At 34.9% G+C, this 27,961-nt stretch overlaps 3 protein-coding genes across 6 annotated transcripts in view; 2 read left to right on the top strand and 1 right to left on the bottom strand.

Annotated features, from left to right (window-relative positions):
* LOC109347044 overlaps positions 1-1,301 on the bottom strand; it is a 19,510-nt gene extending 18,209 nt beyond the window's left edge. The window contains exon 1 of the mRNA XM_019586774.1: positions 34-1,301. Within this exon, the coding sequence (XP_019442319.1) occupies positions 34-1,301 (1,268 nt within the window). The remainder of the gene's footprint in view (positions 1-33) is intronic.
* On the top strand, positions 2,087-14,752 carry LOC109347968. Of its 4 annotated transcripts, none has more exons than XM_019588120.1 (9): positions 2,088-2,484; positions 3,260-3,312; positions 4,657-4,716; positions 4,831-4,908; positions 11,198-11,327; positions 12,054-12,106; positions 13,720-13,905; positions 14,269-14,443; positions 14,548-14,752. In XM_019588120.1, the coding sequence occupies exons 1-8, from the start codon at positions 2,166-2,168 to the stop codon at positions 14,422-14,424; spliced, it is 1,035 nt and encodes a 344-aa protein (XP_019443665.1). In that variant the 5' UTR covers positions 2,088-2,165; the 3' UTR covers positions 14,425-14,443; positions 14,548-14,752. The 4 variants fall into 4 exon arrangements, with proteins under 4 accessions (XP_019443668.1, XP_019443665.1, XP_019443666.1 ...); XM_019588121.1 differs by having other exon boundaries at positions 14,269-14,447; positions 14,552-14,752; XM_019588122.1 differs by lacking the exons at positions 4,657-4,716; positions 14,548-14,752 and having other exon boundaries at positions 14,269-14,515.
* Positions 22,591-26,426, top strand: LOC109347967 (protein SOMBRERO-like). The gene is made up of 4 exons (XM_019588119.1): positions 22,591-22,788; positions 24,140-24,341; positions 24,897-25,168; positions 25,668-26,426. The coding sequence occupies exons 2-4, from the start codon at positions 24,173-24,175 to the stop codon at positions 26,184-26,186; spliced, it is 960 nt and encodes a 319-aa protein (XP_019443664.1). The 5' UTR covers positions 22,591-22,788; positions 24,140-24,172; the 3' UTR covers positions 26,187-26,426.

Genomic DNA, 27,961 nt, shown 5'->3' with positions numbered 1-27,961 from the left:
GTAGGTCGCCGTTGTTGAAACTGCGGGGGGGACCGTCTTCTTGGTGGATCTGGGCGGCGGGACTGTGGTGACCGCCGGCGCTGCTCTAAACCTGCGATAAATCGTTGCAAGTGACCTGCCTTTATGAGGTCTTCAATAGTATCTCGGAGCTGAGTGCAATCATTGGTTAGGTGGTCGAACACACTGTGGTATTCACAATATTTGGAGCGATCTAGCGGGCCGGGCTTAGTAGGGCGGGGGCGTGGGAGTTGGACAAGGTGAGTGGAAAGGACTTCTTGCAAGATTCGGGAACGGCTGGTGTTCAGGGGGGTATAAGTAGAGTATTTGGCTCTTTTGGTTAGTGAGGGCAAGTCGCGGGGTAGGTCTTGTGGTCTTGGTCGTTTTGTTTCCCGTGAGGGGTGGTGTGTTTGGGGCTCAGTATGAGTGTGCATGTGGTGGGTTTCTTCGAGGTTGATGAATTGCTGGGCTTTGGCACGGAGGTCTTCCATAGTGAGATCAGTGTACTTGGCTAGTTCCGTGCGAAAGAGGCCTTCCTGAAGTCCCATAACGAGGACATGCACGGCTACCTCGGGGCTCAGTGTTCTTACCTTCATAGCTTCTGTATTGAATCGATCGAGGTATGCGCGGATGGGTTCGTTGGATCCTTGGCGGATGCCGGACAGCGTGTAGGATGACCTTGGTTGCTCCTTGCTTGCGGTGAACCTTGTGCTAAAAACGGAAGCAAGGGTTTCCCAAGTGTTGATGCTGCCGGGGGCTAAGCGGGTGAACCACTGAAGGGCCGCTTTTTTCAGAGTCAGGGGGAAAGCCCTGCACATGATGGGGTCGGACGCCCCGTGGAATAACATAGAGGCCTCGAAGGCGTCCAGGTGGTCTTGTGGGTCTGCCGTCCCGTCATATTGGTCCATGTTTGTTGGGCGGTGAAAATGGGAGGGTAAGGGATAAGCCATGATAGCAGGTGTAAAAGGATGCTTAGCACCACACGAGTGGTGTGGGGCTGATTGGGAAGGTAGGTGTGACTCGTTTGCTGACTCTTCATGGTGATTCTCGTGAAGAGGGCGTTCGGAGAGATCCTCAGGGTTGATTTTGGAATGGCGGAGTTCTTGTATGACATTGGCCTGTTGCTGGATGAGCCGTTCTTGGCGTTCCAGCATTTGGAGAAGTTGTTGGGTGGTCGGCTGCTGGTCTGGAGTGGCCTGATGGCTATGGCTAGCTTGGTGGGATGGTTGTCTCGGTGGGGGAAGGTTGCTTGGTGCAGGGTCGACTTGGCTGGTTGATAGAGCTCGGTTTCTGGTGGTTACCATTTTGTGAGTAGGAAGCACAGACGGCGCCAATGTTCTTTATCAGAACACAAGAGTACGGACAATGATGAGTCAGATGTTGATGAAGAGGTAGGAAGCGGTCGTCAAGGTGACTGAAGGCAGCAAAGAGTTGGACCCGTGGTGGAGGTACCTGAAAAGGTTCTCCGACGATCAAGTCAGTATATGAAGTAGAGAGTGAGTGACAAGAAGAATAATATTAGAGAGTCTAGGAGTTGAGGTTAAGATACTTCCTGTTGGTTTCCCGTGTCAGGCGGCCTGTTGGGTCGTACACTGTGCCCTTCTTGTCTCTTAGCCTGCTCTGCAACCCGTCTGTTGCGCTGGCAGGTGGGTTGATGGAGTACGGAAGGCATGTTGTCTCCTGGGTCAACTTCGGTGGTCCCAACAAGTGGGGCCTACCTTGCCGTTTAAACATGATCTTTGGTTCGTCGGATAGGAACATTATCATAAACATAAAAGTGTCTCTACACAATATTACCATACAATATTTACTCGTGCCTGTACACACTAGTAACCAATAATGCAAAAATCAATGGTTAAGAATCTTTTCTAAAATCTTCATAATTTACTATAGATGTACATATATCTCATAAAAAAGTTATTGTTATCTTGCCCTCGATACTTATATTTGCAATTTATTATTATTATTATTATTCTGTAAAAGAAAAAGTGTAATGTCTAAAAAAGAACAAAAAAGTACAAGAAAATTGAAAATTGAGTAGATAATAATAACATGAAAATTGAAAATTGAGTAGATAATAATAACATGAAAATTGAAACTTATCCCCTCACCAATCACCACTGTTGAAGTTATAGTATTCTCAATCATCAGCATCAAGCAAAGCAAGAATGAGAGGATGCACATTGCCACCTTCTTCTCTTCTTCTCCATTTTCATTCGGGTTTCAATGCCACCAATTCTTTTTCTTTTCACATTCCCATTGCTTCAATTCTTCACTCTCCAAAATCAAAAGCATTTTCCACTTCCCTCTTTGCACAAAAACCACTATTTTCATCATCTTCTTCAGCTTCATCACTTTCACCCCAACAACAAGATGGTGATGATGATGAAGAAAACTTTCAAGTACTTACTGCTATGAAGACTAGTTACAATGATATTCTTATTGTGGATACTCCAAAATCTAGAATGCTACTCCTTGATTCATCATGTACCTCTATCTCTCTCTCTCGCTGAATTGTTTTTTTAAGAAAGATTCAAACTTTACTACATTCATGAACTGGGTGTGAAAACTGATAACTGTTGATCAAATGGGGTCTTCCGTTTTCTAAATGTTTGAACTTTTATTTGAACTTTTATGTGGTGGACTTGTGTATAAGGTGTATATGGCTATGTCTGACAAAACGAGAAGAACTTATACGTTAGTTGGAAGATTATAAGCATTGAATTGCATACCATGTCAAGTGATTTTGCTGCAAGCAATCTCATCCCACAGCAATTATGGTATAACATCGAATCAAAATGATGTGGATGGTTGCAGTCGTTGGACCTCGGACTGCATCTGCGCATTAGGCTGCATCAAATTCAAAATTATTATTTTTTAATAGTAAACAAATTCCACCACAATAGCCACAATCCACATCACAACAACAACAGTAACCGCAATCGCGACCACAACCTAAATTTAGAACACTTGTTATAAGTTAGAACTGGAAAAAATAGAAGGAGGTAAGATAACTAATAGAATTTGAATTGTTTATTAAGGTAGTGGATATGTGTAAAATGTCATAAGCCTAAGCTATTTGTATCAGTCATGCTAATTTCATTTTCATGTTTTAGTCCTGGGCGTGAGGGTGTGTTACGTGTTGAAGTCTCACTTCGAGAAGTTTACTTTGTTCTAATGTTTAAAACCCAGATTCTATCAAAGAAATTTATGCCAATGGTGACTGATCTGTCAGAATTTCTGTTTCTTGTGTTAAATGCAGATAATGTTCACAGTGTTCTTTACAAGGAGCAAAAGTGGACTGATTCCTACTGGGTATGTTGTTCTCACATTGTGTTTTTTTAAGTGTATAGTATCCTTATTCATTTGGTGCATTGTAAATGATAGTGGGGTCATGCATGTTCTTTAAGAGAGAAAAAAAACTTCAATGATAATATTAATGATTATCAATATTGGTTGCTTAGTATCAAAATTGAAGATATCTAAAACACCATGCCCGTATACTATCATGCTCAAATTGATAAGAGGAAATGTATGTGTAGTTATAGTTAGCTACTGCTTTAAAATAACTATTACAGGAAATACCTACAGTTAGCCAATGTCGTGTTCAAACGATTACTTCATGTTTGCTTGAAGCCTATGGACATGCATCCACAATGTTGAGTACTGCTACTGATCTTCAGATAATTTTTCTTACATTCACCTTCATTGGCATTGTTATATTTTTTTTAAAAATCATTAAGCTGATACTCCTTAAGAGTTAATACTGATTTTAGATGATATATTAGCATAACTGAATAAGTCATGTATGAATGGTTAGTCGTATGAAGCTTAAGCTTTTAGATGAAGACACATCAATGATGTTATTATATCTCTAATAAGCCCGCTCTTGCAAGAGCCTTTGGGATTGAAGTGTGGAGAATGCACAAGTCCATCTTTATCATATGTTGAAAGTCAAACTTTTAGCAACAGAATGGGGTGGCGAGGATCGAATTGTAGACCACCTGGTAATAGAGGACCCTATGCCATATCATGAACTAATTCTGTCAAAATCTTAGAGCTTAAGCTACTGGGTGAAGGCACATAAATAACTTCATTATCTCTACTAGTTAAAATGGCACCATAGGGCACATACTATCATTAATTGTCAAGGTGGGGTTAGATTAGTTCCTGGACCTAACTGTCAACAATGAAAGTTGTCTTTCATAAATTCGGTCATGGTATAGTAGTCCTCAGTTGATGCAAGTTTCATGCTACCCCTCTTTGTATGAGTACTAAATTGGTATTGAAACATAAGTGTGGCCTCCAATCTAGTGGTCATTGTCTAATGAAACCTATCCTGTATCAAGCTAATGCATCTTCAATTCTGAATCTAGAACCATCAGGTCACCCTTAATTCTTTCATGTTTGAGAGGAAAGGAATGCAATTTGCTGATGTATATTTAGTAAAACCAATATACATATACGCAACATTCATATATATACTTTCTTAAGAGCTAATGAGGATGTGCAGCTATTCAAATTCTGACATATCTGCATATTATAGACTCGTCTTCAATTTATGTTCTTAAAATTCAGCTCTTTTGCTGAAAATATGGCTAGTCAGACTATATTTGCCAGCCTTTAATCTTCATGGTTTTTTGGACTTGTATTAAACAGGATGAATTTGCCAGCTTGCCAGCTATTGTTCCAAAAGGACCCATTGCTATCTTAGGTTTGGTAATTCACTTAATTTTATGATGGTACATAATGTCTTCTTGAAAATCTTAGCACGGAATTCCTAAAATGTTAATGATCTTCTGACCGATATCACACTGCTTTTAAATCCTTCAGGGTGGTGGAACTGCTGCTCATCTCATGCTTGACTTATGGCCTTCACTGCAGCTTGAGGGCTGGGAAATTGATCAAATTGTAATATAAACTTCTTTTCCGTGATGAAATTTTGATAAATTTAAATGGAGTTTCTATGATTTTCCCCTTGGCTATTTGTGGTGTCACTTTCCCTGTGTGATATTTATCTCTCCTCAGTGATCTAGAGCCAATACCATTGAATTCAATGAAACAGAAATTTCTTCATAAACCTGATTATCGAAATTGCAGCACCTGTAGTCAGTGATTACTTTCTGGAAAAACTCAGAATAACCAACACGAACAAGATGTTAGTAATATGGATAATGTTAGAGCACCAATTGAGAGAGTCAACTCTCCCAATTAACACCCAAGACAGATTGATGCAGGAAGGTAGTAGGCCCAAGGTGTGGAAGGTGTACACTAGGAGGATGAAAAAGGGAGCATGTGAGAATGATGATGTGGCAAAGGGAATGGGATAAAATCTGGTAGAATAGTGTGATGTATTTTTCAGTTACAAATAGGCAAGAGAGAGAGGAGGAGGGTATCTTTTTTGGGAATAGAACTTTCTGTTAAGAATGGAGTAGAGAGTGTGTCACTCTCTATTAGGAGCACTGCTCTTTGGCAATAGAATCAATCTATTGTAAACATTTCCTTGTTTTGCAATAATACACTATTCCCTACTGTTTACCTTCAATCAATCAATTGTTCTGTTTATTTTTCTGCTTGGAACTGTTATGGTTCTTAACAAACTGGTCCGACTTGCCGGATACGTTGACGTAAGGACCGACGCAATAGGATCTACAAACATTGAATGCCACCAAAGAAGAAAACATTTCAGCCACGAGAAATGGAAGCAAAGGTCGTAGCAATGGAAAGTGAATTGATCAGCATCAAAATCACGATGGCGGAGATGAAAGAGAAAGCAGAGGAGAATCAAGCTAACTTGATGGCCCTTTCGAGGAGAAGTCTAGAAAATGAACCACAAAGAAGCAAACCAGTAAACCCTTCAGAGGAGGAAGAAGTAATTCCAGACGAAAGAAAATCTGCACTAGAGAAGGGCGGAAACTCAGACTCACCATCAGGAAAGAATGGATCGAGTTCAGAAATGAAACAATTGCAAGGAGATGCTCTCAATAATTTCCGACAATCAGTAAAGAGAGTGGAGTTGTCAATGTTCAATGGTGAGGATCCAGTTGGATGGATATCACAAGCAAAGATCTATTTCAAGGTGCAAGAAACCCATGACGAGGTTCGAGTCAGTTTGGCTCAACTTTGTATGGAAGGATCAACTATTCATTTTTTAACTCCTTGTTGAATGAAGAAGATGAGCTCTCTTGGGAGCAATTGAAAGTTGAATTAATTGACAGGTATGGAGGTTTGGGAGAAGGGAGTGTGTTCGAGCAACTCACTACGCTCCACCAACGAGGAAGTGTGGAGGAGTACATCCAAGATTTTGAGCGTTTGACATCGCACGTGAGGAAATTGCTTTATGCACGGGTTGAAGGATGAAATTCATGCAAGGATTCGGAGCTTAAAAGCTTTAGGACCCATTTCTCATGCACGCCTGATGAATGTAACCAGGGCAGTGGAAAAAGAAGTGCAAGGAAGAAGTCAAGGATTCAGCTCAAAAGGTAGAGAAGATATTCGTTTTGGGTCAGGATCTCAAATGGGTCACCAATCAGGCCCAAGCAAAATCTCCTCCAAAACAGAATGGGAGCAGAATGGGTTATGGTGAATGGAGCAAAAGATAGCCGGACACAAACAAGTGGGCCTGGAAAGAGTGAAATCACAAGGTCGAGGCCCAATATGAGGCAGGAAGCAAATGAAAAGATAAATTATGGCCCTAGAGACAAGGGTACTAAAAATTTGAGCTATCACGTTCTCATGGAGAGAAAACAAAAGGGACTCTATTACAAATGCGGAGGGTCCTATCACCCCCTTCATCAGTGCCCCGATAAATAGCTCTGTGTCATGGTGGTGGACGATCTTGTGGAAGAAGAGGAAGAATTGGTTGAAGAGAAGTGTGACGAGGAGGAGACCGATGGTGAATGCAGTATTTTACGGTTGGGAAATTTGGGGAGTAATAAGAGCAATTTTCCACGCACACTTAAACTAAAAGGAGTGATTCACGATGTACCAATGTTGTTTCTGGTGGATAGTGGAGCTACCCATAATTTTCTATCGAGAGTATTGGTGGAATCAATGGGATGGGAGGGTGAAAGCACCAAATGTATAAAAATCAGATTGGGTGATGGTCACAAGGTGGAAACAACAAGGGTGTGTAGAGGAATGAAGGTTGAACTGAATGGCGTGAAATTCATTCTGGATGCGTATTTGTTCGATCTGGAAGGAATTGATATGGTATTGGGAATTTCGTGGCTGTTCAGTTTAGGGGAAATGGTGATTGATTGGAAACAACAGACTATGAAATTCACATGGAATAGGGCACAGATCAAGTTTACAGGAGAGACTTGTGAATTTGGAAGAAATGGGTCTTTGCAAAGTTTGTTGACTCAGCCGAAAACATGGGTGGAAGGTTTGATCATGGCCACGGAAGTGAGTACCCCAAAAAACAGAAAGAGTTTGGGTAAAGGAATTACGCAAGAACAACATATTACTTTGAAGAAATTGTTGAAGCAGTTTGACAAGGTTTTTCAAGAACCAAGAGGGATGCCTCCAAAGAGAAGGAAGGAACATGCCATCAATCTTTTTCCTAGGGAAGGACCAGTTAATGTACGACCATATCGTTATCTCCATCACCACAAGGATGAGTTAGAGAAACAAGCCAGAGAAATGATGATGGCTGGAATCATCAGGAATATTCAAAGTGCTTATTCAAGCCCAGTAATCCTAGTGAAGAAGGACAACTCATGGCGTTTGTGCGTGGACTATCTTGCTTTGAACAAAATCACGATACCGGACAAATTCCCAATATCAGTGATTGATGAGCTCTTGGATGAAGTTCATGGAGCCAAATTCTTCTCGAAACTGGATCTTAAATCGAGGTATCATCAAGTGCGAGTGAAGGAGGAGGATGTAGAAAAAGCTGTGTTTAGAACCCACGAGGGACATTATGAGTATAGAGTGATGCCCTTTGGGCTAATGAATGCCCCTGCTACGTTTCAATCATTGATGAATGAGATTTTTTTACCAATGTTGCAGAAATGGGTGTTGGTGTTCTTTGATGACATCCTAGTATACAGCCAAGATTGAGATTTCCATTTACACCATTTGTCTGAAGTATTGCAGGTACTCCAGAAACACAAATTAGTCGCTAACTGTAAGAAGTGTCAATTTATCCAAAGATCAATTGAGTACCTCGGTCACATTGTATCTGAAGTTGGAGTGGCTATGGATCCTGAGAAAATATATGGTGTTTTACAATGGCCTATCCCAAAAAATGTAAAAGGAGTGAGAGGTTTTCTAGGTCTTACAGGTCAGTACAAAAAATTTATTAAAGATTATGGGAAGATTGCAAGGTCACTGATTGATCTCACCAAGAAAGAAAGTTTTCTATGGAATGCTAAAGCCCAAGTCGCTTTTGAGGAACTAAAAAAGAGAATGACTACAGCGCCGGTCCTAGCTTTGCCAGATTTCAGCAAGGAATTCACCATAGAATGTGATGCTTCTGGTCATGGGATTGGAGCCATTTTGACACAACAAGACAGACCTGTGGCCTATTTCAGCAAAACATTAGGGGAAAGGAATTTGGCAAAGTCAGCCTACGAGAAAGAATTGATGGCAGTAGCTCTAGCTATACAACATTGGAGACCCTACCTATTGGGAAGGGACTTCACTGTGTGCACGGACCAAAAGAGTCTCAAGCAACTATTAATGCAGAAAATCAACACTGTAAACCAACAGAACTGGGCACCAAAACTGTTGGGCTATAGTTTCAAAATTCTCTATAAACATGGGCAAGAAAATGAAGGCACGGAGGCTCTATCAAGAAGAGATGAAGAAGGCCAGTTACAAACTTTGGTGCACTATCCTTCTGGATGGATAGCAAAGTTATACTTGAGGAAACTAATAAAGACGAGGCAATTCAGAAGATTATAAGGGAGGAAATACCACCAGGTCAGGCTACTCTTGGGAAAATGGAGTCTTTTTGTATGGAGGAAGATTGGTAATTTCAAAAGATTCTTCATGGATTCCCACATTATTGACAGAATATTACACCACACCACAAGGAGGCCACTCAAGTTTCTATTGAACATACCGAAGGATTGCAGCAAACTTGTACTGGGTGGGTATGAAAGGGGATGTCCAGAAGTTTGTTAAGGAGTGTGATGTGTGTTAAAGACAGAAGTATTTTACTACAGCTCCTGGAGGTCTGTTGCAGCCACTCAACATTCCTGAACAAATCTGGGAAGAGGTGTCCATGGACTTCATCACGGGTTTGCCCAAATCAAAGGGGTATGAAGCCATTTTTGTAGTAGTGGACAGGTTGTCCAAATACAGTCATTTTATTCCTATAAAACATCCTTAAACGGTTCAGGTGGTTGCAGAAGTTTTTATCAAAGAGATCGTAAGGCTGCACGGGTTTCCTGCATCAATATTGAGCGATAGGGACCCCATTTTTGTTAGTAATTTTTGGAAAGAGTTATTCAGAATGCAAGGCACACAATTAAAGATGAGCACCGCTTATCATCCTCAAACGGATGGGCAAACAGAGGTCATTAATCGGTGTTTATAGTGGATCAACCAAAGGGGAGGTTTCAGTGGTTGCATTGGGCCGAATTTTGGTACAACACTACGTACCACGAATCAACTGGTTGTAGTCCTTTTGAGGCAGTTTGTGAGAGGAAGTCACGTCCTCTAATTAGGGGGCAACAAAGAGAAGTGAAGGTCGAAGCAATTCATAAGGAATTGGTGGATAGAGACGAGGCTTTGCGACAACTAAAATACCATTAGGTTAGAGCTCAAAGCAAAATGAAGGATCAATCTGATGCGAAGAGAACATAGGGAAGTTTTGAGGTGGGGGAGTGGGTTTTCTTAAAGCTGAGACCCCATAGACAACAATTTGTAGTCGCACGGATCAATCCCAAACTATCGGCAAGATTTTATAGTCCTTTTGAAGTGTTGGAGATAATTGTTGCAATAGCATACAAGCTCAGATTGCTTCGCGAATCGAAGATACATCCTGTGTTTCACGTGTCGCTGCTCAAGAAGGCCATTGGAAACTACAAAGTCCAAAAAGAATTGCCTAAGGGTTTGGAAGGGGACTGTGCTGATGTGATAGAACATGCTACTGTTATTGCGGAAAGAAAAGTGGTAAAGAAGGGAGAGAGAGGATTAACTAATGGCTAATCCAGTGGACAGGGAAGACTGCTGAAGATGCCACGTGGGAAGATGAGTTCACTATTCGTAGCCAATTTTCAAAGTTTAGTCTTGAGGACTAATGTTGAAGGAGGAGGTATTGTTAGAGCACCAATTGAGGGAGTTGGCCCAATTAACACCCAAGACAGATTGATGCAAGAAGGTAGTAGGCCCAAGGTGTGGAAGGTGTACACTAGGAGGGTGAAAAAGGGAGCATGTGAGAATGATGAGGTGGCGAAGGGAATGGGACAAAATCTGGTAGAATAGTTTGATGTATTTTTCGGTTACAAATAGGCAAGAGAGAGAGGAGGAGGGTATTTTTTGGGAATAGAACTTTCTGTTAAGAATGGAATAGAGAGTGTGTCACTCTCTATTAGGAGAACTGCTTTGTACCAATAGAATCAATCTATTGTACACATTTCCCTGTTTTGCAATAATACACTATTCCCTACTGTTTACCTTCAATCACTCAATTGTTCTGTTTATTTTTCTGCTTGGAATTGTTCTGGTTCTTAACAGATAAAAAGAGCCATGTGAATCTTTTGTCTGGTATCTTAGCATCATAAACAAGTTTATTATCATTGATGTCATAAACTTTAGTGTAATGTGCTGATATTATGTTTGAAAGTAAGCATCTCCTTTTAGAAACTTGATATAGGATAGGTTCGGAAGTAAATTTAAGTTCTAAGTTCTCCAGGGTAGTCTCAATGGCATGTTCAACAAATCCCTGATTTTTTGTTTACATAGATCACCTAATTAAAGAACTGTAGTTGAGAATCTTCCTTCTTCAAATTTAAATTTTTTTAATTACACTTGATGGTAATATAATAATCTTCAAACATCTCAGTATATGATATGTGGCAATTTTCTTTTCTTTTGTAAATGATATTTTTCCGTTTGAAACAAAATGATCAAAGCTTCAAACTAAACTTCATGTCTTTTCATCATAATATCATGTTTACACTGATTTGATCCCTGAATCTTGAGTTCTCATCTGTTTTTTGTTTCCATGAAAAATCATATGCTATAGTTGATTGACAAAGCAAGAGATTATTTTGGTCTGTCTGATCTGGAGAAGGCAACAGAAGAAGGTGGCATTTTAAATGTTCATATTGGTGATGTCTTCATTCCCTCTGAGAATTTGCATGGAAAATATGCTGGTGAGTCATTCCTATTGCACATTTCCAAGCTTATCTTATTTGGTATTGGTTTTATTGTATCCCAACTGCAAAATATTTACTGTCTATACTTTTGAGTAAAAGAAACTATGTACCTTGTTGGCATTTCTATCCACTTGCTTATATATACCAGAGTGTGAAATAAAGTAATGGAGCATTAAAGTGAAATTCAGTTGATAATATAGATGCAATGATGCATAGTTGAATTGCTCACACAGATGCATCTTATTTCATATAGTAGCAATACATTATTAAGGGGCTGAATCAGAAAATATGAAAAGGAGGGGCCAAATATATAAAAATAATATACATATGTAGTAAATATTTTTGACAAGGTACTTTTTATTAAAAACATTACATATATACTATTAGTTTTACAAAGTATCTTGAAGAGGAAGGGGCTAGCACCAATGCTGGTCCCTCCCTGAATCCATGCTGCACCATTAAGATTGTTTTTTCTCCTCATTTATTTGAAGTGTATATCACTCTGTTACTGTTGAGAGGGTGTGAGCTTGGTGCAACAGTAAGGTTGTTGCTTAGTGACCATAAGGTTATGGGCTCAAATCCTGGAAACAACTTCTCCGCTTGCAGGGGTAAGGCTATGTAGACCTACCCTACCTAGACACTATTAAGCGAGAGCCTCATTCATTGGGTTGCCCTCTTATTATTCTGTTACTGTCGGCCAGCTTATATTTGATCATTTGTCAGGCATTGTTGTTGACTTATTCTCTGATGGAAAAGTTTTGCCTCAGCTTCAAGAGGTACGTGGTTGTTTTTCTACATCCAAGTATACATCTTCTAAGTGATTATGCTCTGTAATGAATCCACTTCTATAAAAGCCTAAGCTGTTAGGTAAAGACACACAAGTCACTTTGTTATATCTCTAACATGCCTCCTCATGCAAGATCCCTTTGGGCTTGAAGTGTGGCCGTGGACGATGCACAAGCTCATCCTTACCTTGTACTGAAAGATTATCTTTTTTATTACAAGAATGGGTCCGGCAAGGATCGAACTCTAGATTGCTTGGTGGTATAGGCTCTTTTTCTGTGTTTTTGATAAGACAAAATACCGTTCACCTTAAACAGTCTTTACATGTATGGATCACCTGTTCCAACAACATACAGAATAGGAGTATAGAAACAGAAAAATACCATCCTAAGTTTCAAGAGGCCAAACAACCAGCTGGACTGTCCGAACATCTATGAGCTATACATGAAATACCAAATCAACAATTAAGTAATCAGTGAATCAAAAATTTAACTCAGATATACCCCCTAAGTAATGTCCCTAAGTTTTTGCAAGTATGGGTCATAGAGGCTCTAATGCATATCATGAAGCAACTGTTAAAGCTCAGTGTTTGGTGAAAATACAAGAATGACTTTATTATATCTTTAACATGTTCTTCTTTTTACAAATGACAGCTTGTGCACCTTGTGAATATAATAGTTACAGTGTCAAATTTAGCTTATGCCAATGAAGAATAAAATTTTGAACTGGCATTTTTTATGTTATCACTTGCCATAATGTCATTTATTAACCAAATTTCTGTAAGAGATAACTGATTTGTATAGTTCAGGACCTTCAGGTTATTCACTTATATGGCATAGGAAGACAAGATTTAATAGAATTTGGGTACTATCATGGGAGTTTTAAAACATGTCATGTAAGCAGAAGGAAACAGACTCTCACAGGACAGCACTTCTATGGACAAAGTCCCACAATGTTTATCATGTGAGGGTCTGTGTCCATGTATCACATCATATGACATGATCATGTGGAAAAAATCTCATGAGAGGATTCAAATCTAGGGTTAACCATGTCTAGGTCATAAATCTTAATAGAAGAACATGAAGGTTTAATCTATGGCGCAAGCATAAAGATATCTGAAAATATAGTTGATATTATGGAAAATGGAAACAGTAAAGTGAATGTGGGTGGTAAGCAAGATGCTTCTACTACTTTTATGGAAGTTATTGGACAAAAAGACTCCTATGAGTTTTAAGCTATCTATATCACAATTCAGTAGGACATAAGGAGTTATTTTGGAGGTTCCCTCTTACTAAAATGTAAAAAATCAAGGTCTAATATACCCATTAGTTAAGGACTTCCTAATTTTTACAGTCCTTCAAGATGTATAAACTTGCAATGCAGTTTTTGTTAAACTAATCATTATGGAATAGTAAGGTAGACTTTAATGCTGACAATGTTCCAAAATAAAGACAATCGAGCTTCATAGTTTCATAATTGTGTCTGTGATATGATATGCTTAACTGGTTAACATAATGCTATAAAGGTACAATGATGAAAAGTTTAAGCTTTTACCATTTCATGGCATTAGAGAATTATATGATATTGTTCTTAATGTAATTAACAGATTAGTACTTGGTTGAAATTACGCGAGAGATTGATGCCCAATGGTCGTTTTATGGTGAACTGTGGTGGCATTGATGGAGGATCTAGTGTCATAGATGCAAGAAATGATCCAGAATTGTTAACAAGTGATGAGACATGGTTTCTAAATCCAGCATTGAAAGCATTATCCAAGGCATTTCCTGGACAAGTAGGCTTCTGTTACTTATACCATTTTGTTTATTACAATTTTTCATTTTTTCTTGCATTACAGATTTACAGAGCTAGTCTAATTCCTAGAGGAAGAGGGAAATAAAAAAAAAACATAGGGGAAATGATAAAAAAAGACTTAGAGCTCAATGTTTTGTCAATGAACATGATTTATAATTGACCATTATTGCATCGTTCGATCCATTTAACCGACCCACCTAGTGGGATAAAGGCTTGGTTGTTGTTGTTATACAGTTTTACGGCATTACATTATATACTTCTTAAGCTCAACAAATGCATAGAAAACTGTCATGTTTTCATGAATGCATGTTGCCATGATTACCGTTGTGTTTGAATTTGTCAGGTAAACTGGAAGAGAATGCCAAAGAAAAGTGGTGAAAATTTTATGGCACTCACAGGACCCATGCCTGATATGGAATCTTGGTCTGCTAGTGTCCCATATCCTCTCAGCACAAATGTGAAGGACTGGAGACCTTGTGGCCCAGTTTCTGCAGTTTGATCTTACCATTTCTTGGCCTAAAGGAAAGGGATAATCATCTTTTGTCCTAAAGTATGTCTCAAAGTTTGTCTCAGACCAACAAGTATGCTTAAGGACATGTTTTGGGATAGTAGATCCTTGTCCAAAGGAAAGTACATTTTTTAGGCCAAGAAATGAAATCATAAAGGTATATGAATGCAAATTGTTGTCCAGATTCCATAGAAAAATGTGTATTATGAAGTTGTATTATTGCCATATCTATTTAGCTTAACTTTTTTTAATGAATAGTATTGATATGAAAGATGAAGTTCAAGAGTAATTAGTATTCAAGAATTTATTTTTTTGTTAATATCAATGGTGTCCTATGACCTACAGCCATATATTTTTGTCTTTTTAGATGTAGAAATTAAGATAGTAAGTTTTAATTTTACCAGCAGTCATAAATCAAGTTATCGATTATGTTGGGCTTTGTTACTAATGTGATATGTGATTAGTGTTGGATATTTGGGCTACCATGCCCTGCAGTATCCATCTAAATTAAAATCGGTATGAGCATATTCGTTTTTTGAAAAAATAAAATAAAATATCATATCATGTCTACCTTAAATATGAGTAGAACGGGTTTGTTAGTAACATACTGTAAAATAATTATAAACAAAAATTATGTTACTACATATTTTTGTATTTACATTTAATAATGGGTAAGTCTAAACAATTTAAAATTAATATATTCTTTAAGTCCTCACTAAAGAAAATAAATATCTAATACTTAATAATTAACATCATAATTTGTGCGGATAACCCGCTTTGCACATTATTAGAGCTCATGGATACTTTGGGCTAATGGACAAACTTTTCATACATTATCAATCCAATGATTATGAATGGAGGAACCCCATAAGCTTATCCTAAATTATGAATGATATACATGATTGACATGAGAAAGGAATAATAATAAGTTTTGACCAGATTAAAAATGAAAATTAGAATTGAGATTTCACTAGCTATAATAACTCAAAGTCACTCCCATTATCATCGGAAACTGTTTAGGTCTCATAGTCAAACCCTGCTGCTGCCAACTTTGTCATATGATAGGTATGAATGAAATTGAGAATTTGGCTTTCATTTCATATTGTCTCCAAAAGCAAAGTCAAGAAGCGGTGCTCTAAGCCATTTTATAGATTTTTTTATTTACATAGATACCGCAAAAACTGGTTCATGAGGTACTCACCTTATGCATATGAATTTGGTAGTTGAAGATGTATTATAATATTATTATTGTGACTTATGGCACGTATAGTTGCATGGCAATAAACAGCTATAGTTCTCTGCTTTTATGGAAGAAAAATCAGCTTTTATGCAAATGGGTTTCAACACAATCAACCTTATGCAAATGGAATGAAATGTAAAGCAACATGGCATACGGTGCCCATTTTGCATAGGAAAATCAATATAAATATTGATTCGACGAAGAATCAGAGCAAATATAAAATAATCATTTCACCATGGTATAATTTATGATTCTCTATTTTGCCTTTATTATCTTTTTATTTATACAAAAAAACCATACAATATTATCTTTTTATTTTACCTTCATTATCTTATTTTAAAAGTGTATTTAAAAAAGCTAAGCTGAACATTACACCAATTGAATAAATGCAACTACAAATTACAAATATTTTAACACAATGTACCATATTTGTCATTTATAACATACACATTATACATTACAAATGATAGGAAAACGGATTGACATGCACGACAATGACTATCGATACATAGTACGGATAAAATAGATGTTGAATTTCGAATATTGGTTCAGTAATATTCAGTAATTAAATGGTACAACGATTATTTACATATTATAATAAGTATATGAAAGTTATAAATTTAAATAATATTATTTATAATATAGAACTTAATTATTAAAATAATATAGTGGTTAATCTCACAACTCACAGTTTGAATCTGTTGTATTTTTGGAAAATATGAGATTTTTCATGCTACTCAACACCATTTTTTAATGCAAACCATTTCACATCGTTTATAATCAGTTTAAAATTGTTCAGGTGTTATATTATACTCATATCAGGTCCAATTTATCTATTTTCTGGTCGAACTGGTGACAATTTTTATAACGTTGATTTGGATTTTGAATTTTAATTATCTTGTTACTAAGTCAATTTAAAATTGGAATCGATTCAATGAAATTTTCCTGTAACTAACTTAAATAAATCTCATTTGTCAATGTCCACCCTAATTATCTAGCTACAAAGAGGGAGTAAGCTTTTCTATCATGTAACTATGATATAATGATTAGAAAGGTATCAACTAATTTCCATTTTTCATGCATCAAAGATTAAATTCAAACTAGGTATTCATTGTGTTGAATTCATAGCAAGAGCTAGCTAGTTATGTCCTTTGAATCAAGAACATGTACCCTTCTACTCCATTTAGACATAAGATTCCCATGACCTATATAAGCTAAAAAATATTAATGTTATGTAGTGTTCGTAAAGGTAACGGCACCAGCACTAGCAAGCAAGATGCATGTGTACATTAATATATAAAGTTATCAATTAACCATGAAAATGGTTATAAATAGGTGTCTTTACCCTGGGTTTGATTGGTTTTTAAGGGGAAAATCATGTGATATGAAGACATAAATAATATATGGTGTAATTTGATTTGGTTGATTTACATTAAGAAATCCACTCAAAATATTATATTTGGTTTAAATCTAGTTTCATTAGGTTCTTTTAATAAAAAATAATAAGTCTAACACACTTTAAAAATATTAAGTTCACATAAAAACATATCTATTTTAAAATAACAAGTTTAGTATATTTTTTGAAGTACAAACTCACATAAAAAATAAATAAGTCTACTTCAAGACTCTTAGTAGCAAATTTAGTACATACATTTAATTAAATATTAATAATATTCATCTGAACTAAAAATAAAAACAACAACAACAGTAAAAATGAAACACTAGGAAAATAACATCAATAACACAACAGCATAATTTTATCAATAAGAAAATATAAATCAAAAAGTAATAACATTGTTAAATGAAATAATCTTATTTTTGTGTATATAGTACCCTTAGAATAGTTTTTGAAATTGAAACCAAAAACCGAATGGAATGAATTGATTTTCTATAAAACAGTCCAACATAATCCACATATTTTGATTTGTTGTGGTTTCCGTTTTTTAAACTGGTTTTCTGTTTCTTTTTTGGATTGGTCTGATTTAAAAATCATAGATATAAATTTCTTAGCACATTGATAGCTGGATGTGTTTATATATAAAGAGGAAGTAACAATAATAAGAAGAAGCCAAAGCCATAATGTGTGGCTTTTAGTTTGATCATTGATTACACTCATCAACGTGATTGACCAGCTAAGTAGTAATACATGCATAGTATGATTAATTTTTCATGTGGTGAGGTTGCGTGAGAATCCCTTTGGTGAATTTTGAGTGTGAAAATCACTGAAACAAAGCAATTAGGGTCACGGTTTTGCATCTATTTTGTTATGGGGATTTATGTGACCGAGGCCTTGAATTGTGTAGTGTGTTACACCAGCACATGTATAAGCCACGGATTTTAAGGAATTTTACTTTCTCTCTTATGCCCTCCTGTTTTCTTTCTTCTTTCTTTAAAATTTGTCAAAATAATACAATGGGCAAAACAAAAATCCACACTTTGGACATTTTTCAATGGAAATTTGTTTTAAATATACCCTAGTTGTGTCATTTTTTTATAAGCAAATATATTAAAACGGGCATAAGGGGTGTTAACCCAATTATATTTTACAAAAATATTAATAAAAGTATAAGAATCAATATATCATTAGGCAAAGATGTAAAGAAAAGATCCTAAGTATCTGGAAAACCATAATCAATATTTAATTTGGATCAAATCCATAATCTGAATAAAGCTAACCCCACTAAAATTTGTCTCATTCTTCATATTTCATATAGACCAAATAATAGTGAATTACAACATTATCTACAAAGATTTACCTTTATCAGTTTGACATAAAGTTTCATGATTTTGAAACAATTTCACAATTGTATTCGGCAATATAATCTGAATTTGGAGCCAAAACCCTAAGTTGTATCATTTTATAACCTTATCCTTAGGTCACCCCTTTAACAACATACCATATGGTATTCCATCTTGGGTGGTGGTAGTTTGGTAAAATCCTCACAAGATGATATCTACAAATTCTAATCTCTAACATCAAAGATAAAGTTTGCATTAAATGTAGTCAACTTCCACCTTTTTTGCGGATAAATAAATAATTAGTTGTTAAAACAAAACGAACACACATTTAGATTAAGTTAACAAACAGGTATTAATATATTAGCAGGTGCAAAAATAGTGTGAAAATTTGATTTGTGCACGGTGCACATTATTTTCCTGATATACATTAGTATATGATATTACGTCCATTTGTGCATATATGATTTTAGGTTATTCTTTCAATTCAGTAAAATATGTTCCTACTAAAGTCAGAAGAAAATTTCAAATGGCCTTACTGTACGATATATATCATGAATAATTAAACACCTGTACAACTGTATCTGTCTATTTTTTTTAGTATATCTAAGGGTTTATTCCCTTATCATTTGGATAAGAAAATAATTACTTTCGAGATATGTGACTATTTTAATAAGTATTGTTCTTAGAAATTGAATATTTAATTTTTTGATCTATCTAAAGATCCAATGAAATCTTACACTATTAAACCAATTGCTTGTTTCATTGTCTATATATGCCATAAAACTTCAGAAGATATAGTTGTTTTATTAAGGTACTGACAATTTTTTTATTGGCTTTCACCACTTATGTGTGCAGCATTACGGATACATATATAAGGTGTGGTTAAAATTATATGTTGATCTGATATGCTGCTTGGGTGTATGACAAAAGGGTAATGTACATATTTGGATAAAAAACTTCAAAACAAAAGGTCTGGTCACAAGTACAACTTCATGTACTAGCAAAGATTAAGTAATATTTTAAATTGCGATTTCAGTTATGATAATATAATAATTTTCATACAATTATAGATAATTGTGAATAATGTAACCATTATTATGATTATCCTGTTGTTATGGATATCTTGCAAACAAAATATTATAATTACAATTATAGTTGTTAAGTAAAACTTAAAACTAAATTGTGGTTTCAATTAACCTCCAAATTAAAGGTCACCATCTCTTTCCATAAAACATGAGAAAGAATCTAAACATGTAGGATATGAGTCACAAAATAATTAAGCAAAGTGATACTTAGAGGTTAAAAGAGAAATACTTTAGGACAAATTTATACAAAATAGAAAATCTGAATAACTTATGGGGCTTAATGGTCATTTCAGATTAGCTTGCTTACCTTAAATAATTCATTGATTTTTATTATCACCTAGGATCCGGAATCTTGATGCATCATCTATAGGCTCCCATTGCTGCATCCCAATAACCCAAAAGATTTAAATTGGTAATTAATTAATCAATTAAGTAATGGTATTGTCTATTGTGTATATGTTCATAGGAGTGAATAATGACCATATATGCATAGTCATAGAACTAGAACCTAGGTTTGACACTTACACTGAATTTGATGCAAACTCTTCACTTTTATGAACATGATTCAAGGCTAGCCGCTGGATCTTCATTTGATTAGTTGACTGCATCTTAAGAAGCCCCTAACCCAATCATAAAGTTGTTAATTATAAGTAAATTAATTGTAGAAAAAATATGTATGTACTAATGGTAATAGTTTTTGAAACTGTTAATGTATATCATTCATACTTAATCATTATTAATTTTATAATATAAGTAATATAAATAAATAATAGATGATATATTAATTGTGTATAAATCTTTATGAAAACAATACATATATATTACACTCTTAATTAAAATATTGATTCTATAACTAGCTCATGACATGCTAAACAGAAGTACACAGTCACTTCTATATATTCAAAACTATTATATAATTTTGGATTTGTGAATCATGATAGTACTGATTTCAACTTTTTGAAATAACAAATAACATATTTTGTTTTTGTTTGATGGCAACAAATAACTATATTTTTAAGAATTGTGATATTTTAATAACATTAAGATGCATGACTTGGGAATATTGGAATGAGCTGATAATGCTTCTATCATTCTTCTTTGACTTTGACTATTTGTCCATGAGTTAAGGAGTATTTTGAAGACATATAGATTTTCATGTTGTAATTAAATGGAAAAAACAAAATCTACTTTTTATTTTATTAAGTGATTAAAATGATGAGGCGAAACTTGGGAGTGAGGTCTCCCATTCAACGAACATTTACCAAAACTTATTTGATATTTTCTTACATGTACAAACAATGCATATGTGGCTATATATAGGAAAAGAGTACTATTTTTTGGTAAGCAAAGAATAATATACGCATGAGATAAATTTTTGATTGAAATAATATAAAGAGAAGGAAAAAAATTACAAAAAAATGGGTCTGTATATAAAATAAAAAATTGGTTTCGTCATCTTTGCAAAGTTTGAAATAATAACTCTCGGTCTCTTAAATAATGACATCAGTGATAGGAAAGATAGATCATTTTCATTAATGGAGAGACAATTGCATATTTTTATATTTATTTTTAATGGTAAAACTTTTACCATAAAAGTGTAATTTCATTATAATTAAAAGAATAAATGTATTTTTGAAAATTGTGTTTCCCTTTATTTTTGAAGTAATTATCTCCTATTAATATAGAGGACACTCACATGAGGCAATAACAACACTACATAGAATTGATATGTTATGCAAATTCATTTTACATGAGTATAAAAGTATGGCTTACAATGCCAAACAGTTTTATCCCGCAGGTAATGAGGGCTCTTGTTCTCTAAAAATTAACTTCAGCATTATAATTTTATATGTAGATGAAAAATGTTAAAAGAAAGTTTATAACATAACAAGAGGTGAGTTGCTTATAATAGTCTTCTTCTCTTCAACAATAATGAAGGTTGAAAATCTGGGTTCATGATTGGAACGAAGGCTTAAGATTTTTTAATTGATAAAAAATTAGAATTATGATTGTCCATAATTTTGGCATAGGTAACATAAGCATAACCATGTTCTCAATATAAAACATTTTTAATATACATTGTTATCTAAACCATGGTTATAAAAATTGTATCCGCCAGTTCAACTGTTATTTGATTTTCACATCGATATAATATAATAATTATACATATTATATAATCATATTAATCAAAATTGATTATACCAACTGATTTTCATTTAAATTGTATTTGCATATTGGTTAGTTTTCTTTTAAAAATATAACTTTTTTTATTTAAGTAAATGGAATGAGACCGACTTACTTCAAGAGTAAGTTTAAAAATCCTATTCCACATCTTAACCATCATAGGGAAATTCAATTATTTGAATTAGTGAGTATATCTAAACCATCTAAGATGTGGAGTAAAAATTTTAAACTTACTCTTGAAATATGTGAGTCCTCTCACTTACCAATCAAACAACCACGTTTATACTTCTAAAACATAGTCTACTATTAGAAGACACATTTTGTATAATAAATTGTGGAAATATATTAGAGGATATTTTTGGAAGATGGTTGTTGGTTAGAAAGTTAGGAATTAGCTAGTTAGGTTTGTGTTAGTTACTTGATTTACAAGCTTTCTTTTCCTCTTTTCTCTTGTATAAATAAGTCATAGTGGTTCACTTCTTATTCATTCAATTCAATTTTGTAATGAGAATTCAATTCATTAATGAGAATATGATTACTCTTTGTTTCTCATTCTTCTTTCTTTAAGCTTCTTTAAGCTTTTTTCATATACTTCTTGATTCATCAAGAAGCTTTCTTTTTCATGGCTCTTACCATATTTTGACAAAATAAAAGTATTTATCATATTTTTTTCTTAATTTTCAACATAAAATTAGTATATATACAACCTAATTTATTGGTAAATTATCGGTTCATACCCTATTAATAACAATAATGATGTAAACAAAGGTATATGAGCAGCTAGGATCCTTCAATATTTTACTTTAATTTATATATATATTATGATTGTTCATTTCTCTTTTGAGCAATACACATATAATAATAAAATAGAGTTTTTATATATTTCTGTGCCATTCTTGGTTGTCAGTCATTGTAAGAGAAGAGAAGCTACCATTCTGCACAGATCCACACACATCTCTCTCTCTCTCTCTCTCTTAAATCCAGTGTCCGTGCCCTTTAAGCCAAGAAACTGTGTAACCTAAGCCTTCCTAGTTGTCTGCTTTTCCTGTTTACTTCTTCGTCTGCATTACTTTGTCCTGGAACCTCTCATTTTGCTTAACAAACAAGGTTTCTACTTTTCTACTGCTATTTTTCCTTCACTTTACTTTCTGTCATCAAACATTTTTACTTCATTTTTGTGTCTTTTCTCTTTGTTCTATCCTTTGTGTTTCTGTTGCATATTTCAGAATCTTTTTTCAGTCTTTTACTACTTAATTAGAACTCCGAAAATCTTGCATAAATCATAAATTGAAACTCTTTTTTTAGTTAGTTTTTTTGACATACATACACCATAATATACATAATTACATATATATATATATATGTTTTGTTTAACTTGAAGACTTGAAGTATTAAGAATAGAAGCAACGAGGGCTTGTTTGCATGTTTGCTTCTTGGTTCTTCATTTAATTTCATTCAACTTTATGACCAGTTTGAATGGAATTTTATTAAATGGAAAAGTACTGCACATTTTGAATTTAGTTACATACAATAGCATATCAGGATGAAGAATGGACACTTTTCTTTCTATTTCCTCTCATTATTTCTTTCTATTCCTTTTGATTCCCTTCCATGGACATGAATGATTGTAGTTATTTGATGAAACAAATCCATGGATATAAGGCATACATGTTCCTGTCTTTGTGCTGTTTCTAAGGGTTTGTGTTCTTCTAATGTATCATGTAGAGGGAAGCATGGACAAAACTACTTTCTTGTTATTGATCCTATAAGTTATTTCTAGGTCAAATATCTTTCATCACTTGAATATTATGGTACACAAGGTCTATAATCTGAAACTTTACTAGTCAGAAAGTTAGGGTGGTCAGAAAAGTTAAGGATACTTTCTAGGGTTAGATCTCGGGTTCACATTCCTCGTGTCAGGCAATGTCCCCTGCTACAATATACACACATAAAATGTATAGATAGTATATATATATATATATGTATGTATATATATACATGTATGTGTATATATATATGCATGGCAACAGTTTTAAATCCAATATACTCATTATTTTCCTCTGTGTATAAATATATTATAGTATCTCAAGTTTTTTCAACTTTGATTTGATAATATCTACCTATTAGACTTTATGTTGTTGGACGATATTATACAATTTTCTAAGTTTCTCTATCTCTATTTTTTTGTTAATACTTAAGAAATAAATGATTTGCATTGAATATTTTGAACATATATATGATCTCGAGATATTATCAATTTTTTGCCACTATTTTTGAAGTTCTACATCATAGACTTCTGCTAGTTCACACCTTCATGAGAACAAAATTGTTTCATCAACCTTTATGCTATCTATAGGTCACACTCCTGAATTAAGTAATTAACTTGAGTATTATAATTAGATTTATATATCAAATTCTTTAATATATATACAAATAGATCCATATTTTCTTTTTTCAGGTAGAAGGATAATAACCTTGCAATCAGTGAAAAATGATGCCAAGTAGTGGACAATTAACAGTTCCTCCGGGCTTCAGGTTCCACCCAACTGATGAAGAGCTTCTATACTATTACCTGAGGAAAAAAGTTTCTTATGAAGCCATTGATCTTGATGTCATAAGAGAAGTGGATCTGAACAGGCTTGAGCCTTGGGACCTCAAAGGTATAATATAATTCATATGTCATGCATTGTTTCAAAGCTTCTATATCAATATGCCTTATTTTAAGGTCTTCATCTCAGTGCATTGCAAATAATTAGCATATCATGTATATACTATAATCAAAAAATAATGTGATACAACTACAGGGCTTGTTATTAGTGTATACTACACCATATAATATACTAAAACATGGTTAAAACCACCATTGCTTTGTGTTCCACTATCCTTGAGTTTTATTTTCATCATGGAAGAAAAAACGCAAAAGTCTTCTTAACGATGGAGGTAATAAATGGAACAATTTTATGTATACATGTGAATATACTGGTACATGAGATCACGGGTTTGATTAAGTAAGGTTGTTGCTTAGCTATTATAAGTTGATGAATTCAAATTTGGGAAATATTTTCTTTGTTTATTGAGTAAGATTATGTATATCTACCCTCCATAAACCTTATTATGTGAGAGCCTCGTGCACTGCACCGTCTTTTTATATGCATATATTGATTGAGTAAATGTTTGTTATTTTAGTGTTGAAGGGTTTGTGTGTGGAATTGCAGATAAATGTAGGATTGGGTCAGGACCTCAGAATGAGTGGTATTTCTTCAGCCACAAGGACAAGAAATATCCAACAGGAACTCGAACAAATCGAGCAACAACAGCTGGATTTTGGAAAGCAACTGGAAGAGACAAAGCCATTTACCATAGCAATTCTAAGAGGATTGGGATGAGGAAAACCCTAGTGTTCTACACTGGTCGTGCTCCTCATGGCCACAAGACCGAGTGGATCATGCATGAGTATCGTCTTGATGAAGATGATGCTGAGGTTCAGGTGAGAAAATCACACATACACATGCACTTCAACTATATTAGATATTATAATAGTGAGGGGATCCTCATTTTAACCATCAATTTTAGGGAAATCTAATGGTTTAGATCTACTCACTAATTCAAACTATTGGATTTTCTTAGAATTGATGGCTAAGATATGGAGTAAATTTTTTAAACTTATTTGTAGAGTAAGTGAATCCCTCCTATTATAATATGATATGAAGTTATGAACTAATTCTAGGGGACATCTTCTGTTATGAGTAAAACTGAAATAGATTTATAATAAGCACATATGAGAGATGTGTAAAATGTTCTACCTTACTATATTCATTCCCTTGATCTTTATCAAGCTAGTGATTCCGAATAAGTAATTATGTTTTTAGCCAAAAAGTGAAACTTGACAATATACATTTATGATGAGCACATACTTCAAAAAATGGTTCCTAAGGTACCTTGCTAGTTGCAATATTTAATAAAAAAAAATTCATGTTTTTTTGCAGGAAGATGGTTGGGTTGTTTGCAGGGTTTTCAAAAAGAAAAACCAAAATAGAAGTTACCAACAAGAAATTGAAGAAGAAGATCATCACTTCACTCACATGAGAACAACTGGTCCTTCCCAAATTCTAGAGCCAAAACATCATCACATGCAAGGACTCTATGATTACAACAACTTTGATGGGTCACTACACTTGCCACAGTTGTTTAGTCCAGAATCAGCTATAGCACCAACTCATTCCATGGCTTCACCAATGAATGCCATGGACATCCTTGAATGCTCTCAAAACTTGTTGAGGCTTACAACAACTGATGCATGTGGACATAATCTTATGCATCAACAACAACAACATGGAGAGAGGTTCAATGGTGATTGGTCATTCTTGGATAAGCTCCTAGCATCACATAATAATAACCCTCCTACCCATCACGATGCAGCACCTTCTGTTGGAATTTCTGCTCAGAAATTTCCATTTCATTACCTTGGCTGTGACACTCATGATATTATGAAATTTTCCAAGTAAGGTGATAATGACATTTATATATGTTATTGTTATTATTAATATATATGTGAGGTGAGAAATTTGGTTTCTTGTATAAGTAATGAAGCATGGTGTTAGACACTCATTGAGATTTCCATCCATTAATCTAGTTATTTCTTTTGAGTATCAATTGTATATATGCATCTTTCAAGTTTTCAAGCTGTTTAATAATAAAACTGTGCTCTTGGTGTAACACATAAATGACACAAAAATATTTGATCCCTTCAAAAGCTAGTCACTATTAGTTTATTCACTAATAGATATATGTTGTTAATTGGTTAACAATGGTGTAAAATTTATGTTGTTCAGCTTCTTTTTCTCTAAGCAATAAGTATTATAATGTTAAGGCAGAATGGGGTATTAGATTTTCTCCTATTGTCAGCCTTTCTCTTTTCTTCTTAATAACCATAGTATCTCAAAATAACTTCTCTATAACCTCTTTTTTTTTTTTTATCAGTATTATATTAAATAAAGAAAGAATTAGGAGAACAAGTAGTGCTCCTATCCACAAAAACAAACTTTACATATGCAAATTCAAACAATTTGAAGGGCTCCACACCCAATCCATGAACGAGTAAGAGAATGGAGAAAATCTAGCAGAGAGAATGTTCCAAGAATGAAGTTGAATAGCAAAAATTACCTCGTCAAGATTACAAGGGAATGATAAAAAATAGCTTTGTTCCTTGCCAACCAAAGATACCACAAAGTGACAAACCAAATAGACATCCACTGATTATGATATGGATTTCCTAGCCGCAAATAAGACCAATGAGATAGGAAGTTATTCCTAATTCCAGCTGGAAATACAGAATTAAATCCGAACCAGGAGAAAATAGCTTGCCAAACATCATAAGCGAAAGAGCAGGAGAAGAACAAATGATCAATAGATTCTTTCACCATTCCACAGAAAACACATCCTGATTGTGCTCCATCCCTCAGAATACCTCTCCTAACCAAATTTAGGCGGGTTGGAACACCATCTACAGATAACCTCCAAACAAAACATCTCAATTTTAGCGGAACATTGGATCCCCATACTTTTTTATAGAACCACGAATCATAGTTATTATCCTCATTCAGCAAGGCCTTGTAAGCACTTCTAACCGAGTAAGTTCCATCTTTTTCATGCACCCAAAGCCACCCATCAGCACAATCCTGCAAAATCCTGACATCCTCTAAAGAATTAAGAAGGGCATCAACTTCCTCTTTTTCCCAAGACAACAAAAGTCTATGCCATTCCAGATTTCAGCACCAAACGTTATTCCTCCAATCTCCCAATGAGCTAATATAAGCATTTTTGTCCAGAGCAACCTGAAATAACCTAGGGTAAAGACAGTTAAAACTCACACCCCCAAACCACTTATCTTTCCAGAACGAAGTAGAAGATCCCGACCCGACTCTTCTGATGACCCCCCCATAAAACCAACTGTTTTGTATCCCATTCTCTCTACTCTGCAGACTCCTCAGGTCTCTCCACCACACCGACCCCTTCCTAAAACACTCGTCCTTGAGAAAATCCCCACTCGACTCCACACCATATTTGGATCTCACTACTCTCACCCAAAAAGATTCAATTTCATGCAATAATCGCCACCTCCACTTACCTAGTAAAGCTAAATTAAACAGACACAAAGTTTTTACCCCGAGACCCCCTGCCTCCTTAGAACAACACACATTTTTCCAACTCGCCCAATGGATACCTTTACTCACCTCATTCCTACCCCAAAGAAATCTTCTCTGAATTTTATCAAGCTCAT

The sequence above is a fragment of the Lupinus angustifolius genome, chromosome LG05 (assembly GCF_001865875.1).
Source record: "Lupinus angustifolius cultivar Tanjil chromosome LG05, LupAngTanjil_v1.0, whole genome shotgun sequence".
Lineage (NCBI taxonomy): Eukaryota > Viridiplantae > Streptophyta > Magnoliopsida > Fabales > Fabaceae > Lupinus > Lupinus angustifolius.
Note: the sequence above shows the minus strand (reverse complement) of the source record. Positions and strands in the feature narration are given on the sequence as shown.

What these genes read in the sequence shown, in the direction of transcription:
- LOC109347968 (XM_019588120.1), top strand. Translation starts at nt 2,166, where the DNA reads ATGAGAGGATGCACATTGCCACCTTCTTCTCTTCTTCTCCATTTTCAT. An exon ending in TTTTGCCTCAGCTTCAAGAG is followed by an intron (nt 12,107 to 13,719) that starts GTACGTGGTTGT and finishes TGTAATTAACAG; the next exon opens with ATTAGTACTTGGTTGAAATT. An exon ending in CCAAGGCATTTCCTGGACAA is followed by an intron (nt 13,906 to 14,268) that starts GTAGGCTTCTGT and finishes TGAATTTGTCAG; the next exon opens with GTAAACTGGAAGAGAATGCC.
- LOC109347967 (XM_019588119.1), top strand. Translation starts at nt 24,173, where the DNA reads ATGATGCCAAGTAGTGGACAATTAACAGTTCCTCCGGGCTTCAGGTTC. An exon ending in TGAGCCTTGGGACCTCAAAG is followed by an intron (nt 24,342 to 24,896) that starts GTATAATATAAT and finishes GTGGAATTGCAG; the next exon opens with ATAAATGTAGGATTGGGTCA. An exon ending in AAGATGATGCTGAGGTTCAG is followed by an intron (nt 25,169 to 25,667) that starts GTGAGAAAATCA and finishes GTTTTTTTGCAG; the next exon opens with GAAGATGGTTGGGTTGTTTG.